This window comes from Motacilla alba, chromosome 10 (genome assembly GCF_015832195.1).
Source record: "Motacilla alba alba isolate MOTALB_02 chromosome 10, Motacilla_alba_V1.0_pri, whole genome shotgun sequence".
In the NCBI taxonomy this organism is placed as follows: domain Eukaryota; kingdom Metazoa; phylum Chordata; class Aves; order Passeriformes; family Motacillidae; genus Motacilla; species Motacilla alba.
This window is the reverse complement of record NC_052025.1, coordinates 14,650,114-14,668,409: the sequence shown is the minus strand read 5'-3', so window position 1 is coordinate 14,668,409 and position 18,296 is coordinate 14,650,114. Positions and strand designations below refer to the sequence as shown.

The 18,296-nt window shown below is 50.4% G+C and overlaps 1 protein-coding gene across 1 annotated transcript in view; it reads right to left on the bottom strand.

Moving 5' to 3' along the window:
* ST8SIA2 (ST8 alpha-N-acetyl-neuraminide alpha-2,8-sialyltransferase 2) overlaps positions 1-15,288 on the bottom strand; it is a 30,905-nt gene extending 15,617 nt beyond the window's left edge. Inside the window, exons 1-3 of the mRNA XM_038147511.1 lie at positions 15,072-15,288; positions 2,038-2,100; positions 45-173 (exon numbers count right to left, since the gene is read on the bottom strand). Coding sequence (XP_038003439.1) covers positions 45-173; positions 2,038-2,100; positions 15,072-15,169 — 290 coding nt within the window. The 5' untranslated portion in view covers positions 15,170-15,288. The remainder of the gene's footprint in view (positions 1-44; positions 174-2,037; positions 2,101-15,071) is intronic.
* Between the last annotated feature and the right edge of the window lie 3,008 nt (positions 15,289-18,296).

The following is an 18,296-nucleotide window of genomic DNA, read 5'->3' as shown; positions in this document are numbered from 1 at the left end:
AGAGGACCAAATCTGTCTCTTGTCCTACAGGTAATTACCAGTACCTGATCTTCAAAGAGAGTGTCTGGTTGTGTCTCCATTTGGATGAGGCTGGTTTAATGTTGTGCTTAATGCTTTCATTACTTCTGTCAACAACAGCTGGAGATGAGGAGTCATTTATTACTACTTCAGCTCTAGAGAAAAGAAAGTCGGGGAGAGGGAGACAGAATCTGTTAGCATCCCAATGGCACTTCTAATCACCGTCTTCAGCTCTGGCTGCTGGAATTCAAACTTCATCAGAAAAGCAAAATTGTAGTTATTAGCTAAACAAGAAGTGAAAGCCTGTTCCTATACTGCTACGCTCAAGCAGACAGACAGAGATCCTTAAATACCCACACGCTTCCAGGAACACAGACTGACAGCCAGGCACAGCTCCACAGCAAACACACCATTACACACTGAGCTGCAGGGAGGCATGCACAGAAAAACACACAGTGACAGCCTGGCAGATGGGCACTCCAAAGCCCCCAAAATTCACTAAGAAACTTCCTAGCCAAGGTGGCTGCCCTGTTGCCTGTTACACATGAACATCCCAAAGTGGAGCCAGCTCAGCTCCTGGAGAAGATTAAAATCTTTGCCAGAGAGGAGCAACCCTCTCTTCACCCAATGGAGAAATTAATTCAGCTGAGCTGCTGGGTGCTGCTTATGTGACTGGGCTGTGAGCATCCTGTACTAAAGAAAAGCAGGCTGGAAACTTTTTCCCTGCTTAGAATTGAGCACAAGGATTTCAGCACCCATATCACCTGTTCCAGACCAAGAAACGAGCAGCAGCCAGATGCTGGAGATCACTGGGAGACCCCAGTGTTTAATCCCTGCTCAAAGAAGCAAATCAGCCCCAGCACTTCTGTGACATTAAAATCAAACTGCATGAATTGGAGGAGCTTCCAAATATTTGGTTCCAGCCAGTTGCCCTCCAAAAAGAAAAGCCAAGCATCTCATCAAGAAGCTACGTGTGTAACTGCAGACCCAAAAAAGCCTTCACACTTCAGAGCACTCTGAAAAATACACAGCCAAAGCACTCGCTATCAGCTAAAGGGAATCTCCCTCTCCACTGCAAAGGGCTTCTTCCAGCTGGGAAATGCTTTGTAAATAAATGCATTTATATAAAGCACAAGGAGTGAGAAGAGTGAGAGATGGGGCAGGCTCGTGGACAAACATCCAGCTCCTGGGAACGTATCTCCAGCTCAGGGAAAGAGCTCCCCAGGACACATTGTGGCTCACATTGTATAAGGTGTCGAAAAGGCAAGGAAATGTGTTTATAAATGCTGGCTGCCAGTGTCCTGATGTGTGTGTGTACAGTGCCTCTCCAGAGGCTGCCAGTCTGTTGGATTTGTTTGCTTTCTGCATTTCGCTGCATCACTCATGTCTTGGAAACCTTACCTGGAAGGTGTCAAAAATCATGACTGAAGAAGTGTAAAGCAATCCAGGGAATAACTGTTTTTTTTTGGTTTTGCCAATTTTCTGTGTTTTGGTCACGCGTGGTGACATCATCACAGAATGATATCACTCTTCCTCGCACGCTGTCACAAAGCTTTTCAAATGTGCCACTTGCCAAGGCTGGGCTGACAGGGAATCTTTGTGAAAATGACACAGAGAGACACTGAATGGGGCTGGGATGCCAGGGAATGACTCTGCCACAAAGGGATGTTACGGGAGTGCACTGCAATAAAACTGGAGCTCTGATCCCAAGCACAGTGATCGCTCCTCTAATAGCACTTAAAACTATGGAAAATAGCAACTCTATCACTGACTTATTTTCACAATAAGTAAACTCTTTCTCTCAATCACCACAACTTCCAGATCCTTGGTTATTTGCAAATGATTATTGCACTGAGCTGGAAGAAGGAGGGGGGGAAATGATTAAGAAAATGCAAAGCAGAAGTGAAAAGGAACAGATACATTTGCTAAATAAGAACAGCACTATCCAGCGAAGAGGAGAAGCAGATTAATAGCTGCCTTACAGCAAAAACAAATGAACACAAAATCTAATTTACAAACCTATTAGATTTGCTATGTAAGCTGTTCACAGCTGATCTGATTGTACCTCTGCCTCCAGAACTCCTGCAAGACAAAGGAAATGCATTATTTATAATTCCAGCTCCTTTCTGCCAAGCATTGCTCAACAATCAAGAGATCCTGCTCTGAAGGGCTCCGAGCGGAGACACTGCCATGTCCCACCCCATCCAGAAGGGAGATGTCCTGATGCCTGTGAAGGGCTTTTCGTCCCTTGTCACCGCTGCCCTGCTGTGACCATGAAGCCATTCTGGCAAAGAAGGCCCCGAGCCACCCCAGTTAATAATGCCTGTGTGATCTAACCAGCCATCACAGACATCTGGTCCTGCTGCCACAGCAGAGTGTGCCCTACAGCTGCATTAAATACATCTCTACTTCTCTTTACCAGCCAGGTGTCAGCAATGCACACAGAAGCTCTCCTCCATCTGCCACTGGACTTGCCCGGTCCTTTTCAGGTAGGGGCTGAATGATCTGGACAGATCCCACCGCTCTCTTCACCTGGGCTTTTAGTTGAGAACATCCAATATCTCTATTTTACACAGCCTCCTTGACTTGTGGAGACCTCACACTCTCAGTGTACCTTCTCCCAGCTCCCAGGGACCAAGGCCAGACCCAGAGCTCCACTCCAGCCCACTCCAATCCTGTGAGTGCCTTCAAGCCCCTGCTCCCCACCTTTGGTGTAACTTGGCTGAAGCTCCAAGGCCAACTCACCACAGTCATTCACACGCTGGAGCTGAGACCTGAAGTGACAGCAGTGTCACTCCCATGGTCTGACACCCTCACACAAGGACAGACATCAGACCAGTCTGACCTGTGAGAATGAGCAGCAAGTTTCCAGCACCTCTATGATGCTACATTGAAGAATCAGGTTGGACCACACCCCTTCAGAGAACCCCACCACTCACAGGAGCTGTGAATCCTCACTTAAACACATACAAATATTGGTCTGCATCTAGCTGGCTGCAGAGCTCCTTCTTGCTTTAGCTTGCTGTTTTCAGAGGGGTCACAAAGAACAAGCCACCCACCTTGTGGGGCTCAAGGGAGCTGGGCTCCCATTCAGACACATTTTAACCACCATGTACTCATTGCTCTGTTTTATTGTTCCAGTTGCACAGATATCCCAATGAGCACACTCATAACGAGAACCAAATTCTCTTCCAGCAGAAATATTGCTACCCAGAAATACACACCTTAATGAAAATGTATCTCAGGAGAATGTATTTCTACCAGTTCTGAAAAAAAATCCCAAATGCATTAGACAAAAAAATGAAAGAGAAAAAGAGTGTGTGAGTGTGTTTGGTGCCATTAAAAAGGATTTTCAGACTTGCAGGATGCCACATAAATCCCCTCATTAGGCTGAGCACAGCCCTCAGTACCACGTAACATCAAACCCTTGGAAATGCCACGATGGCTTTCCCTCTTCTCCCTCCTGCCAGAAACCATCCATGGCCAAGTCAGAGCGATTCCTGCTCTCCTCTGTCCTTTGACAGTCCTGAAAGCTGTTTCATTTTTTGGTGCATCAAGGGAACAGCGGGGCTGGCTCGTTCCTGGAGCCTAGTGGCATTTAACAAGCCTCCACATTAATGGGGTTCACGGCGGGGTGTGGGAGCAGACTGGATTAGTGTGCAAACCACGCACCTGCTCGCAGACATCTCTGAAGGAGCTTCCAAATGGGATTCACACTCCTTCACACTCACTCTAGGACAGACAAAGCTTAGAGAAAGAAATGGTTTTGTTTTTTTTTTTTTCCCTGAATACACGCTGGTTTGCATGTGAAAGGAAAAAAGGTAAATTAGGAGGTAGAGAAGACTGTTCCATAGGTGTTGGTTCCTACCTCATCCATGTTTTGTGGCTACAGCAGGAAGGATTCAGAGCATCACACCATATTATTCAAATGCATTTACCAGTCTGGCTTCACATGCCCCCAGTGACAGGTCTGTGTGTTTCCTCTTGGAATTAAGGCAGGTGTAGGGGCTGGAGATGCTGGATGTGAGGAAGACAAGTTGAGAGCACCTCTGCCTGTGTGCAGCCTGGTGGGGAAGGGGACTGGCTGCCAGCTGAGAACCCCCTCAAGGACAGTGCCAGGGGTTACAAGGCTCTGCTAACCATCTTCCCATGGCACTGGGATCACTGCTCTGCTGACCAGCAGCAGATACCATGCTCTTGTGGACACCTGAGATGCTGGCAAAGACACTGCTCCCTGTGCCAGACTTGGCTTCTCTCTCCAAGACAGGGAGACTGCCCAAAGCTGAGACGTGATACTTGGCTGAAGGTCTGAGCTGGTTTATGGATCTTAAAATGCTCAAAACTGTCAGTCTTTTGGTGCTTTGTGTGCCACACTACAACTTCAGGATGTTTTCCCTACAATCTCCCTTTGTACAGTGGAAAGCAATGTGTGCTGTGGGATGCTGTGGGGTGTGTGTGGCCCTTTCCAGCCACCCTGCTCAGCTTAGCCCGCTGGTGGGTCCCAGCCAGACAAACCAGCTGCCCAAAAAACCAGAAACTGAGCCAAGCACAGTATTCTTCAAGGTCTGCCATACTTCACTGCCAACACAGGCAAGCCAGTACCCTGTATGCCTTCACTTCCCCCACCCAGGAAGGGGAAAACATTTAGAGATGGAGGGTACTAATTAGGAAGCACATGTTAAAAAACCCCAACAAAACCACAACAAAAAACCCCAAAAAACCCAGTCCATTTTATTACACCTTCCTGACCTGGAGTTTCAAATCTCTTTGCTTCAAAAGGCAAAGACCAACCTCGATTAAAATAGCACAGATAGCATTGATTTTGAAAAGCTTTCTAGTGCTACACTGTGTTTGGACTGAATTGCCTTATTAATCTAGTTGTTATCAGTTTCATTGTATAGCCAGCTCCACAAAGTATCAACCTGCTTCCTAATCCTATTATTTACAAAACATTTTTCTTTGGGCTTCTGTTGGGATGTTTTCCAGTGATAAGTTGCATCTATATGTGCTAATGCCATCTTACTGACTTATGCCATCTTTTCTCATTTTCGCCGAGATTTTCAAGCTGCATTGCCACTATCTAAGATATTATATAGGTCAAAATGTTCTGTGCTCAGATGTAAAGTGACACTGATTCATGTATCAGAGGATGTGAAAGAAAAATTGTCATATGGTTCAGGTCCTAATTTTCTTGGATGAATAATTTGTGACAAATCAGGTATGCAAAGACTCTTCTATTCACCCCCTGTGAATGGGCCTGTTTAGGGTTTTTATTTCCCTTTTCATCGTTTCCTGCTTCTTAAATGCTTCTCTTAATTGTTGCTAGGTAAGTTTGGTCTCGCTCGGAGCCACTTGGACACGTGAAATCAAAGCTGCTTTGACTGAACAAGTAGGTCACAGAGCCTCGTTGGGAGAGCAGATCTCTATGAGCAGACTCCACATGTCCACGTTCCCAGGCTCACAAACCAGAAAATGTGTTTTCTATGGCTGTTTTATAATGCCCACCCCCAAGTCCTGCTTCCCCCCAGCATTTGTGGCAGGCCATACACATGGGAAGAGGGCATGAGAAACAGGAACTAAATGGAAATTTCAGCCACACCCAACCACCCATTTCATAGCTCACAGAATGACTTGGGTTTGGAAAGGACCTTAAAGATCACCTTGTTCCAACCCTCCTGCATTTAACCACATTTGTGAAGCTCATTCCTGGTGGAACAAAACCTCTGCCTCTTCCTGACCTTGGGCAACCCAAGTCCTCCTCTTCTCCCTCCTCCACATAAGTTAGATAATAGTCCCTTGGGGGACTATTAAGCTGAATTTATCCACCTGAATTCCCCAGGAAGAGAGTTCAGAGTGCCACAATTCTTACCTGAGGGGTTCAAAAGACTAACAACTACTAATTAGGTTTTCACAACCTGCTTTTATGTTAGGTGCATTTTATGATCCCTGTTTTACAGCTGGGACACTGGGGGTGAAGTGGCTTGGCCCTTAACACCAAAAAATGAGTTCCACAAGCCAGGAGCAGGCACTGCAAGCTTCCAGCAGACTTGTCCTCTTGAAAATGCTGCTCTTTACTTGCTGGATGTGGCTCTTGCTGGGTGAGAGGGCCCAGAGGACCACAGGAATTGATTGCTGGGTGGTAGCTGTGGTACCCACACTCCCCAGGCGAGCAAGGGATTAACTGGGAAGACATTTCTAAAGCAGTTGTCTGCTAGGACAGAAGATCCTGCAATACATCTTCATGAGATATTTGAAATCACACTTCAATGTGTTTAAAAAATCTCACTTCATTATATTGTCACAGCTTGGCAGCCCAAGTGTCAAAAATTTCCTAAATATCAGGTGTTACTTTTAGTGTTCCAAGCTTCATTCTAGCAAGTCGTACAAATGCATTTGGGAAAGAGTGCCTGTATTATGGCTCTCAGAAACATCACCTGGTCCAGCTGGGGTCCCAGTGCAGGGCTGGTACATGAGGAGCAGCCAGGCTGGCAGAACAGCATCTTCCAGCAAGCACCAGTGAGGCACCAGGCAATGGCCTCATGCTGCTCATGGCATTTGTCATGGGAAATGCAGGTCTGCCAGTTCCAATCAAAGCAGCCTTGTTAACTTGGTCACCTCTTCCCACACCCCAATCCCTCCTCCACAACATCACCCACCCTGCAGGCTCCTTCCCAGGGACCACAAGAGGGTGGGAAGGTTGGGGGTGCTCAGCATCCCTGCCTGCCAGGTGTGCCAGTGGCTCTGCAGTAAATGTGAGCAGGGTTTGACCCTGGCACCTCTGTCTGGCTGAGAGCCACGGTGAGTAACCACTGCAGGGGTCTGCTGAGGACACGATGGAATCGAGACACATGAGTTTGCAAAACAGACGTCTGTTGCTTAATAAGGAACATGCCAATTAGTCTGCAACACTTCTGAGACAAAAGCAGTGACAAATCAGCAGGAATGGTGCAGCTCTGACAGCAAATGGACACGAGGCAATGGGAGAGATACCCGTGGCAGCCTGTCACCAGGACGCTGCTGGGGATCACTGGGGTAACCAAACCCCTGTCCCTGCCTTCAGCTCTGGGCCCAACCCAGCAGGAGCTTTTCCTGAGCCACAAAAGTGTCTCTTGCACCTGTGGAGTGTCAGCTCTCACATCCACATGCATTTGCCACAACATCAGCATGGCCTGACTCAATCACCCCAAGATGCTCTTGTTCTATCACTGCTCTAAAGACAAAACACTCACAGGGCTCAAATGGCAGACACTTCCCCTCTCTCCATCCTGCATAGTGGCAGGACCTTATTCCCTCCTTCATATTTAAAACATTATTCCCGGCCAGCTCTTTTTCTCTGGCTGTGTTAATGAAACAGACAGCAAAGAAACAGACATTGAAGCAGGCAGAAAGGATCCAGAGGGGCTTGGGACTGGGCAGGGTGTTTGTGTATTTCGTATATGTTTGTGTCATTTAGTTTCTTTCTCTGTTTTTTTCCTTCTGGAAGGGAGAAGGTAAAAAAAATTTCAGGGAAAATCTAGAAAGTAGCTGAGACAAAAGCCTCACTGCTTACAAAACATGTCTACACCATACATTTGTCCTGACATAATTTTTTCTGCTAACAGAGCAGAGCTCTGAGGGAGCACAAACAGCAGAGCATCAGGCTTGCAGCAGAACCTGTCAGGCTGAGCATCTGTGTCCCAGAAACCAGAAATCCCAGTGGCTCCTGCAGCATCTTGGGTGCCACATACCTTGGGAAATGGTGCAACATGAAACATCTCATGTGGGGCTGTGGGCCCTTGGGCTCATCCTCCTACACCCCTCTCATCCTTTTCCCAGTGCTCTGTGCAGAACTCTGGAATACTGAAGGTCTCTTGTGGTTTTTCTTTCCCTGTTGATGCAGATGCTGAGGACCTCTTCTGAGCAGAGACACCCTCCTGGGGCAGCTCTTCCGTATGAGCATCCTCAGAATAACATCTGGTGCCTACACAAAGAGGGCTGGGAGTGCTTGGGTGAGAGCTACACCCCACAACCAGCAACTGAGCCATCCCAGGACTTTGACAGTGATGTAGATCCCAGACTACAATGTTGAGTTGCCAAATACTGAAAAGCTCATGGTGGTTTCAGAGCTGGACCTCCTCTCTCCTCCTGTGCTCACAAAGCTACACTGTGGAAACTCAGGAAGCAGTAAGAAGTTTAATTACCCACTGAGCAGCTACTGGTTACCAGTTAAATGTGCTTCTGGGTGTCTGAAAAGGTGCTGGAGATGCTTAACCTTTGCAGGGGAAACACGGCCACTGTTGTAGCCACTGGCCAAGAGCTGACTGACACTCCTGAAGGTGCTGGCAAAGCCTGGCTGTAAGAACCACCCTTGGATTCAGAGCTGCCAGACACATGGGTGATACCTGGAGCCCACTGGGATGCTGTTGGACTGAGGATGCCTTGAGAGAGCACTCAAAAACCATGACAAAATGTGCTTTTCAGAGCAGCCCTGCTGATGGAGAGCACTGCACAGGGAGGGACAGCGTGCCCAGCACAAAGACAGCGAGCCTGGGCTGGGGGCTGTGCTTGTTTGGGATATTCCCAGGGGATTTCTGCATGCAGTAACAAGGACCTGATTTACAATGGCAAGAAGTATTCAGACCTAAGTTTGGAAAGAGCACTCACCCCACGCCACAGTCACTGCTCTGGAAGATTTCAGCAGTGCTGTGCCCATTTCCTTGGATCAGTCCTTTCTCTTCCCAGTCAGAGCCAGTTCTGCTGCTGTTGATGAAGATGCATCTCCCAAGGCCACCACCACCATCAAGGCTGCTGCCAGCCAAGACAAGGATTTACAGTGGAAATGTGAAGAAAAAGGAGCTGTAAAGATACTCTCCTTTTTTCCTCTTTCTTTTTTCTTTCTTTCTCTATTGCATTGCAAGGGACTGAGATGCTGACACCTGTCTGCTCTGCAGTGGTGTTTGCTGAAGGACACCTGAAACTCTGCACCTCCAGTGAATTTACTTTGCCAGGGAACTTGCTTGTTTCCTGAGGCAACTGGGGATGGAAGCCAAAGAAATGGCAAAATAATTATTGTCTAATCTTGTACTTTGGGCTTATTTCTTGCTGCTGAGGATGACCCAGACCCAGAGGAAACAAATGTGGGAGGCAATTTGAAGAAGTCCGATTTTGGTTTGGTTTTGGAAAAACTGGTTTTTACAGGAACTGTGCCTGATGTATTTAAGCAGTGCTATTCTCAAGGATGAAAAAGCAAAATACCTGTAAAATCACAGAATCATATAGATTAAAAATATCCTTTAAGATCACCGAGTCCAACAGTCATCCCAAGACTGCTAAGTCCAGCATGAAACCATGTCCTAAGAGCCACACCTACACATCTTTTAAAAACCTCCAGGGATCGTGACTCCGCCACTTCCCTGGGCAGCCAGTGCCAATTGCTTGTCAGACCTCTCAGGGAAGAACTTTTTCCTACTATCCAATCTAAAACTGCTCTGGTGCTAGTTAAGGCCATTTCCTCGTCTTATCATTAGGACAGCCTGAAAGCCCAAGGAAAGATAAAGGCACTCCTGTTAAATGCTTTTCCTGGAAGATCAAAAGCCCATCTGCCATGAGAGAAAACCAACCCCTTGAGTTCATCTGTGCTGGGGGAAGGCTGGGAGGGGTGGTGATGCCTGGGAAAGGCTGGGAGGGGTGGTGGCAGCAGCAGGATCTGCTGTGTCACTGCTGGCCCTGGTCCCAGAGGAGGCTGAATCTCTGAACTCCCCGTTAGCTGCTCAACAAGCCTTCGCTAAACGAGGCAGCACTCACAGCTCCGTGTTCTCTGCTGGGACAGAAAGGCTTCCTTGGCATTCCCAACTGCAATTCTGCGCTTGCAGGGTTACAGGTGGGACACAAAAAGCCCACCTGGGCAAAAAGGAAACCTGAAGCCCTGCTGGGAACTGCTTTATTGTCTCCATTGCCCTGGTTGCATGAACTGGCCTGGCTACAGCAATAGTGCATCCAAGAAAGGCTGGCTGGTGATTTGCATCCTCCTACCACAGCTCTCCTCACCAGCAAGGTCAGGAATTTCCTCCTTGGGCGTCTTGTAAGCTGCTGACAACCAATACTGGGCTGAGGAGTAACTTTTCAACAGACTGGAAATCCCTTAGCACTGGCTTTTCTTCTCTGTTTCACTTGGGGGCTTGCTTGGGGGTCTGTGAGTGCTTTCCATCCTGCTGATCCCAGCCCTCCACCACTCCCAGCATTCCCTCAGAGCTCAGCTTAATGTGGACATTCATGTCCCAAACCTGCTCCAGGCAGGAGCACAGGGGTTTGGACATGTTTTTGTGGCAGGAGGTGAGGCAGAGTTTCATGGGGAGGAGAGGGAGCTCTGCAGCCAAGCTGAAAACGGCTGCTTGTACTTCAGGTTCTTGTCAGAAAAGCTGCAATCAAAGCCTACCCCGAGTATTTTCTTACTCAAATCAGTGCTCCAACGTTGCTTTTATTTTCCAGCCTGATGTGTCACGGAGCTTTTATTAGACCCTGCCATACCCGAGCAGTACAAAGGTCTCCTCTGGCTCCATATACACGAATACTTCCAGGATGCCTATGGGCTCCTCTCCTGCCGAGAGCGATTCCTCCTCCAGACCTACCTGGATAATTGTTGGCTTGTGCACACCCACTGTGTGAGGGCACAAAAGGGCTTGTTGGTGGAATGCAGCACTTTCTACAGCCAAACTTTCTGCTGGAGAGCAAGTCTTAGACTAACTCTGGGCTGGGTGCAGTGAATCACAGCCTGGAAGATGTAAGCAGGACATTTGTACCCCATGGACCAACCCTGACAAGCAGCCTTGCGACTGCAGTCCGCTCACAGCAAGTGCAGCAGCCTCCATAAAGGACACAAAATCTCTCTTCCCGAGCCTTTCAACGGCAGGTCTTAGAAAAGGGCACATGAGGAAAAAGTGGCAATTTACTGACAAGCTCCCAGGCAGGCAGGCCAGCAATATCAGAGACTCCTATTCATCACTTAGAGCGAGCAGAGTATAATTCCTCCTGTAAGCAGGATGGAAAGGCATGTGGTCTGGGCTAGCAGGGAAAAGGTTGACTCATATTAAGACCAACCCATTACCAAGTGTCAAGTGCTCCCTAAGATGGCTCAGACGCTAATTCGAGAAGTCACCTGGTGGCAGCGGGTCACCAGCTCCCTCTACAGACAATCAGGACACAGCCGGACCCCTGCAGAACTGCAACAGCAGGCGCACAGTAACAAAGAGAGTCCCCTTAAACCGGAGCAGAATTCTCCTCCTCACCACCGACAACAGCCACCCCACTGGATGACAAATCCTTTGTTCTGCTCTGCGGGGACAGGTCTGTCGCGCTGCCCCATCCCGGCGCGGATGAAGGAATGGCTGCGATGGCATCAGCGCTCCCCAAGGCAGACGGGAGCGCGTCTTTTGTCTCCTGCCAGCCAAACAAAGAGCGGGAGCGGTGCATGGAAACGCAGGCGCCACCGGGCTGCAGGAAAAGTTCAGCAGCCCGGAACCGGCTGGCTGTTCGGAAACAAAGTGCCAAGACCACTCACCACAGCAATACCTCACGGAGCTGAACACGCCGGCATCCTGCGGAGCGAGCGTGTCCCTGCCCGCCAGCATCCCGCCAGCATCCTACAGCATCCCGCCAGCATCCCACAGCATCCTGCCAGCATCCCACAGCCCCGAGCCACACAGCCGTAGGTGACACGTCCAGACAGTGACAAGGATGTAGCAGGGGGGAGACCCGCGCCCAGGGGTGGCTGCAGGGTGGGAGGAACGGGCTAAGGAAGAGCGACGCAGCATCAGGAGCGAGAAACTGCTGAATTCTCATCCTTGCCCCGACACCTCTTTGTTTCAGCATCTCCCGGCTGTGGGAGGTGGTGTAAGGATGTCTAGAGGAGTGAGATGGGACTGCTTAAGGCACAAACATCTTTCTCAGAAGCCTGTGACAGGCAGAGCAGCTCCAGCTGCCCTCGGCTCCTACCTCCCTTCACCTGCAAGGTGGGGAACTCATTGTCCAGAGAAACAGCGTGGCTTTGGGCTTTTTGTCCTTTTGCCAGTAGTATTATATTCTCTCTTACTTTTACCTAATGAACGTTTTGCGTTTTCTTTCTGAAATTTCTCCGTGTTTGTAGGTGAGAGAAATCTCTTCCCCCCCGCTCCCACCCGTACGAGGAACGCTCTTCCAAAGGCAATCCAAACCACAGGCAGGGGGCAGGGTACGTGTAAAAGTGGGCAAGCTGTTCGCTCCTCGCAATAATTAGAGAGTATTTCGATGCCAAGGAAAAAGAAGAAAGAGTTGCACCTGCCTGTGGTTCCCAGCCCCCCTCAGTGGCACCAGCCTGCCAGGGGACAGCCGGGCAGCTCCTTCCTTCCCTGCTTTGCTGACCAAAGCGAGGGTGGTCTGTGGGGTGTGAAGGAGGATGCTGAGCCACACAACACAACAGCCAAACATTCCTGATGAGGGGGAAAGCTGCACAAATGTACAGCATCTCCCAAACCTCTCACAGAGAGGAGCTGTTCCCTCCTGGACACACAGAGAGCTCCTGGAAAACTTTGGAAGGGTCTCTTCTCTACACTGCTGCGCACTTTTGCTGTCACACAGTTCCCTTTACCTACAGGACATGTTAACAAAAAATGCTACTGTGTGGCTGTCACAGTTGAAAACCCTCTATCATCCCCTGACCTGCTGCAGACCAGGCACTCTGCTTTTCCAAGTCATCACATTTCAGCTAGCTCAGAGCACTGTGCTCACCCTTCCTGGCACCGTGGCAGCACACAGGGATGGAGTGCCCATTGTGCCAGGCTTCTGTGCCAGGTGAGCAGCGTCTGGTCCCTTACTGTGTTAGGGATGCAGGAGCTCATCCAACCCGAAACACTCCAGAGATCCAGTGGGGAAAAGTGGGTGGGAGAGGACAAAGCAAGAGAAAGGTTCAGTTTGCCCAGCTTCTTGATTAAATAATATATAATTAATACAGCAGGGTATTAATACCTTTGCTCTGTTGATTCCCCTATGGGAAGCACAGCTGATGCGGGCACTGATCTCTGAAAGGTTTGGTGATCATGTGCGTCAGAGGGCTTGGGACCCAGGATCCTCCTTCACCTCCTGGGTGCAGGGTGCTCCTCTCCTCTGCCAGTTCCCTCCTGCCCTACCATTTCTGAGGCTGTGCAACGAGCTGCTCGCTGTTCCTACAGAACTCATCTGGCCCTGTTGCCGTCTCTGCCGCAGAACTTCCTTGGAGGAACTACAGCAACAAACTCAGATGCCAGGCTTTGGAGATAAGCAGCCAGCAAACAGCCAATTTCCATACAATGTATAAAAAAGAGAGGAGAAAAAAGACACAGTACTGGGAATCCCTAATGAACCAGGGTGAAAAACAGGACAAGTAAGTAACAAAACAGAATAGATTTTCAATAAGGGCACAGCAAGTTCTAGTGGGTAGATCTAGCAGATACGGGAGGAGAGAGAAGAAAGAACAGAAGCTGGAAAAGGAGATGGGAAGAAAGCAAGGGGATCAGAGCAGCCTGTCGAATGGGGAGGATGCATCAGAAGATTTTAATTTCCTTTATTATTATATAGATAGTGCCAGCTCATTGCTGAGCAACAATTCATCTACCCTGGTAACCCACAGTCTGGTGCTGGATGTTTCTGGACAAGGCTACTGACCTTTAAGCACTTCTTGCCTGTGGCACCCAGCATAACATAACAATGAAACAATAAACAAACATCACTGCATTTCATTTATCATCTCATAAAGGTGCTTGTTTTGGTGTAAAAGCTGACAAAGCCAGCTGGTCCCAAACAGAAAGACCTTTGTGTCATCTGGGTGCCCCGAATGCACACCTCATTATTAAAATGATTTGGTTTTTCTCATTGCTGTAGCAAGTTCCTCAAGTTTATGCAAACCCTCCTCTCTGCATTTGTTCCTCTCATACCCTAAATTTCCAAGCAAACCTCAGAGATGGGGTTTATGGGGTGGGAAGGGTGTTGCTCCTCAGACTGAGGGGCTGCTTTAGCCCCTGCCATACATGGCACCGGCAGGTAAACACTAACCATGACAGTGATCAGTAAGGGGTGATCATGAAGCCCCCAACGCATCCCACAGGGACACACCAGTGGGTTAAGCTCTCTGCTCCATCACCCCCACCCAAATGATCCATGCTCAATCTCTCCTATCCCACAGACTGGTCCCTTACCCACCCGCAGTCCGGTCCATTATCCACCACTCCCACCAGCTGTGCTGCCCTCTCCACCACACCCATCTGGACCAGCAGTGGCATCTAAGCCCCCTGGGCTCCAACTTGCCCCAGCATCCCTGTCCAGCAGACCACTCACACCAATATCCCACTTAGGGACCGGCTCCATCGGTCCATCAGCACCTGAGCGCTGCCCGTGCCCAAAATCCCTCTCTCCAGACCAGGATCTGCTCCAACATTTCTAATCAGACTGGTACCCTCTCCAGCATCCTTACCCAGACCTGTACCTGACAGAGCATCCCTGGGCTGGTACCTCAGCCTCTCTAAAAGGACCTCCACGTCTCTAACGGGAGCGGTACCTGCTCCAGCATCTCTGCCCGGACCGGTACCTCAGTGTCTGTAAAGGGAGTGGTACCTGCTCCAGCATCCCCACCCGGACCGGTTCCTCAGCGTCTCTAACGGGGCGGTACCCGCTCTGGCATCCCTCTCCGGACAGGTATCTCAGCATCCCTAAAGAGACCGGTACCTGCTCCAGCATCCCTACTCGGACCGGTACCACCGCGTCTCCAGCGGGAGAGGTACCTGCTCCCGCAGCCCTGCCCGGCCCGGCGCGGCTGCCCCCGGCCCCGTGCCCCATCCTGCCCCGTCCTGCCCGGCGGCGGGGCGCTCCCGCCCGGGGCTGCCTCCGGCCCCGCGGAGCTGCGCGGGAGCGCAGCGCGCTCCCTTCCCACTTGGGCACGGCAAAAACCGGGAGAGCCGGAGACAAAGAAACTGTCCGGGCGCCCGCCCCCTCCGCCGCCGCCGCCGCCTCCTCCCCGGTGCCCAGCACCGCTCCGCGCCCCTTCCCCCGCGCGGGGACGGGGGATTTACCCGCTCTCCTCCTCGATCTCCGAGATATCGGCGAAGATGAGGAAACCGACGAGCAGCGTGAGCAGCGCCAGCGTCCAGCCCCGGCACGGCAGCGGCATGGCTCCGGGGCTGGGCCGGGCTGGGCCGCTCCGCGCCGCTCCGCGGGGTGCGGAGCCCGGCGCCGCGTCCCGGCTCGGCGCCGCCGCCGCCCGGCGGGGCCGCTCCGCCCCTCGGCGCCCCCGGCCCGCCCCGCCGGCGCGGGGAGGCTGCGGAGGGGCGGGGAGGGGGCGCTCGGGGCGGGCCCGGCCCCGCCGCCCCCCGCCGCTAAAGTTTGCGGCGCGGCCCCGCGGCCCGCGCGTCCCGTGCGGCCCCGCCGCGGCCCGGGGGGGAGCGCCGGGCGCCGGCAGCCGCCGCCTCCGCCGCGCCCTGCGAGCCCCCCGGCAGCCCTGCGAGCCCCCCGGCAGCCCTGCCGGCCCCTGGCAGCCCCTGGCAGCCCCTGGCAGCCCCCCGGCAGCGGGCTGCGCTCCTCGCCGCTGTGGCGTCTCCTCCCCTGCGCCCACCGCGCGGTGTGGCGGGGTCGGTCCTGGCCGGGGAGGGGGTGGGTGGGCACCGCGCAGGCGGGGCGGCTTCTCCCCGAAAGGACAAAAACTGTGATAAAATCAGGCAGCGGGGACTCCCGCGCGCGGTGCGGTGGCTGGACTTTCTCCTCCTTAAAAAAAAAATAAAATAAAAAAAGCTGAATAACTTATCACAGCCAGTTCTATTACTATCAATTGCTGTTTTAGCAACACTGATTTCTTACACTCCGATAAATACTGACAGTCGTAACCGCACTAGTCCTGCCGTCACTCTAGATCCCGCTGGAGTTTGTGCGGGCAGAATTTATTTAAGAACAAAACTGCAAGGTAGGTGTTCTGCTTTCTGAGATGCTTGGCTGCATCTCAACCACCTTGCAACCCCTGCAAACATCCTCCTGCAGGCTACAGGCGCCCTTGGGTTTTGTTATGGAGAGAAAAAACTGCAGTTTCTACACAGAAAGTGTGTGAAAGCTGGGAAAAACACAGAAGTACTGGCTGGACCAAAAGACCGCCAAAAAATCACCAAGAGGTGCTTTCCCTATATCCCTGTTACATGTTAGTCCAGTGGCAGACATGGAGAAGAGAGGCTGGCTGTGTCAGCCAGCAATGCTTAGGCAATGCCAGCCTGGCAGAGCATCTCCAAATCCAACTACAACTCTTTCAGACCAGAAAGTTGCTGAAAATCAGAATATCTGGTGATATATGCACTGCCGAGCTGGAGAGGCACGCGATAGATTTATAATGCAGCAGAGAGAAGCAGCACAGATGTGTTGAGAGCGAGAGATACTAATTGCTTACATATTTAAAACAGCATCTTTAGTCTGAATGGGAGGCACCATTAAGCAAAACAGAGCTATTAACTGGGGCCACTTGGAAAGCTGCCATTTTCCCTTCTGTGCACGGCTTTTTGCATCAATTCAGAAGTACAGTGTGATACACTGCCAGTGTTGTGTGATTCCTGCCGAGGTGCCTTGCACCAGGATGAAGCTGTCCATATGTACAGGGATGCCTAACCACCAGCATCGTGTATGGAGAGGCACACTCAGCACAAGACTTCTCTCTTTATCTGGATTAAATGGTGGAATGAGTGTGTTATGGCCCACGTGCTTTCCTGGGGATTCTGAAACTCTTGTAGAAAGAGGAGACAAACAAATCACCATTACATTTATAGGTAAAAAATACAACACAGGTGAGTCTGGTACAATTATATTGTAGTGTGTATATGGCAAATTTACACTCCAGTATACAGCTTTCTTAATAGAGCATATTCAGGACCCTGGGGAGAAAGTGATTTTAGGTGGCAGAAGTAACCCCATAATTTACCTTCTGCGTAAATCTGAGAAAAGCTTTATTTTCCTCCTGTTTTATTCATCTTGGACTCCTTTTGCCCACCCTGTTCTGGAGTTTGACAGCAGTGTGACTGGCCTGAGGATGAGGAAACAGGCTTTGAGGTGACCTTGCTGGTGCAGGGACTGACATTGGGGTTTCCCGAGATGCAGCGGGGCAGAGCACCAGTCCCCTGTGATTCGGGAGCACCACACCGCAGCTGGCTTCTCCTGCACATCCTCGAGAATACAGATGGAGATATCTGCTCCTGCATCTTTTTCAGCTCCATCCCAGGTGGTGTTCCAGCCTCTTTTGTCTGATCTTTGTGTTTCAGTTGACAATCACAGTGTCAATGTGCAAGAACAGAAATCTCCATGGAGGCTGAGGAATAAGAGGGGGGATCATTCAGTGTACGGTGGGAGTTGGATTGCCTGGACAAGGACTCTCAGGGGCAAGGGCATCCTATCTGCTGAGATGCTGCTTCTGCTGAGGAGTAGCTTTTCTTAAAAGACACGCTGGGATTTGGCTCTGCTCCTGTGTAAGTCAATGGAAATGCTGCTATTAAATGAAATTGAAAAAAATCCTCCTTGCAGGGTGAGCTGAGAGTTAAGCTTGATGCCCTTCACTGGAGAGCTCCATTGCTAGGGGCTCACACAAAGAGCTCTGTGAATCCTCTACTTGGTGTCATCTGTTGCTTTCTTCCTCTGAAAGATGGAGGTCAGAAAAAAAGGTCATTCTTTGGCTGATTGGGCTTCAGACACAGGGACCAGGACCTTGAAGTGCAGCTGGTTTGAGGTGAGGAGGCAGCAAGCTGGATAGAAAATGCAGGAACAGTGCAGTTTGCTGAATTATTTTGCAGTCAATTAACAAAGCTGTATAACACCACCAAGTGTGACTCTGCGATGAAAACCTCGAGATCTCAATGCACCGCTGAGGGCTAAATTCTGCACTGTCAGGAGTCTTACTGCAGTGATAAGAGGAAATTAATATAATTCCCTATAATTTCAGAGAGGACAGTTCACTCTGCATTCACTCCAAGTCCATCCTTTACAGCATCCTGGCCAGATTCGAGGGAGGAGCAGATAATCCACTCTGATAATGCACCAGTAGCATGCATTGCTCATTATCCTGAAGAACTGCAGACTGCTTTGGAGCAATTGCCATAGTTCCTCAAGTGTTAGTCATTCTGCACATTCAATCCACCATGAATCTTTACATGATTCAGCTTAAACAGGTGCATAAATGTTGCAGGATTGGGTCCATAAGCATCCACAGCCTCAATTTTATGTCTCATTTGTAAGATGGGTTGCAGGAAGATGAGAGAAAACTGTCGCAAATAGAC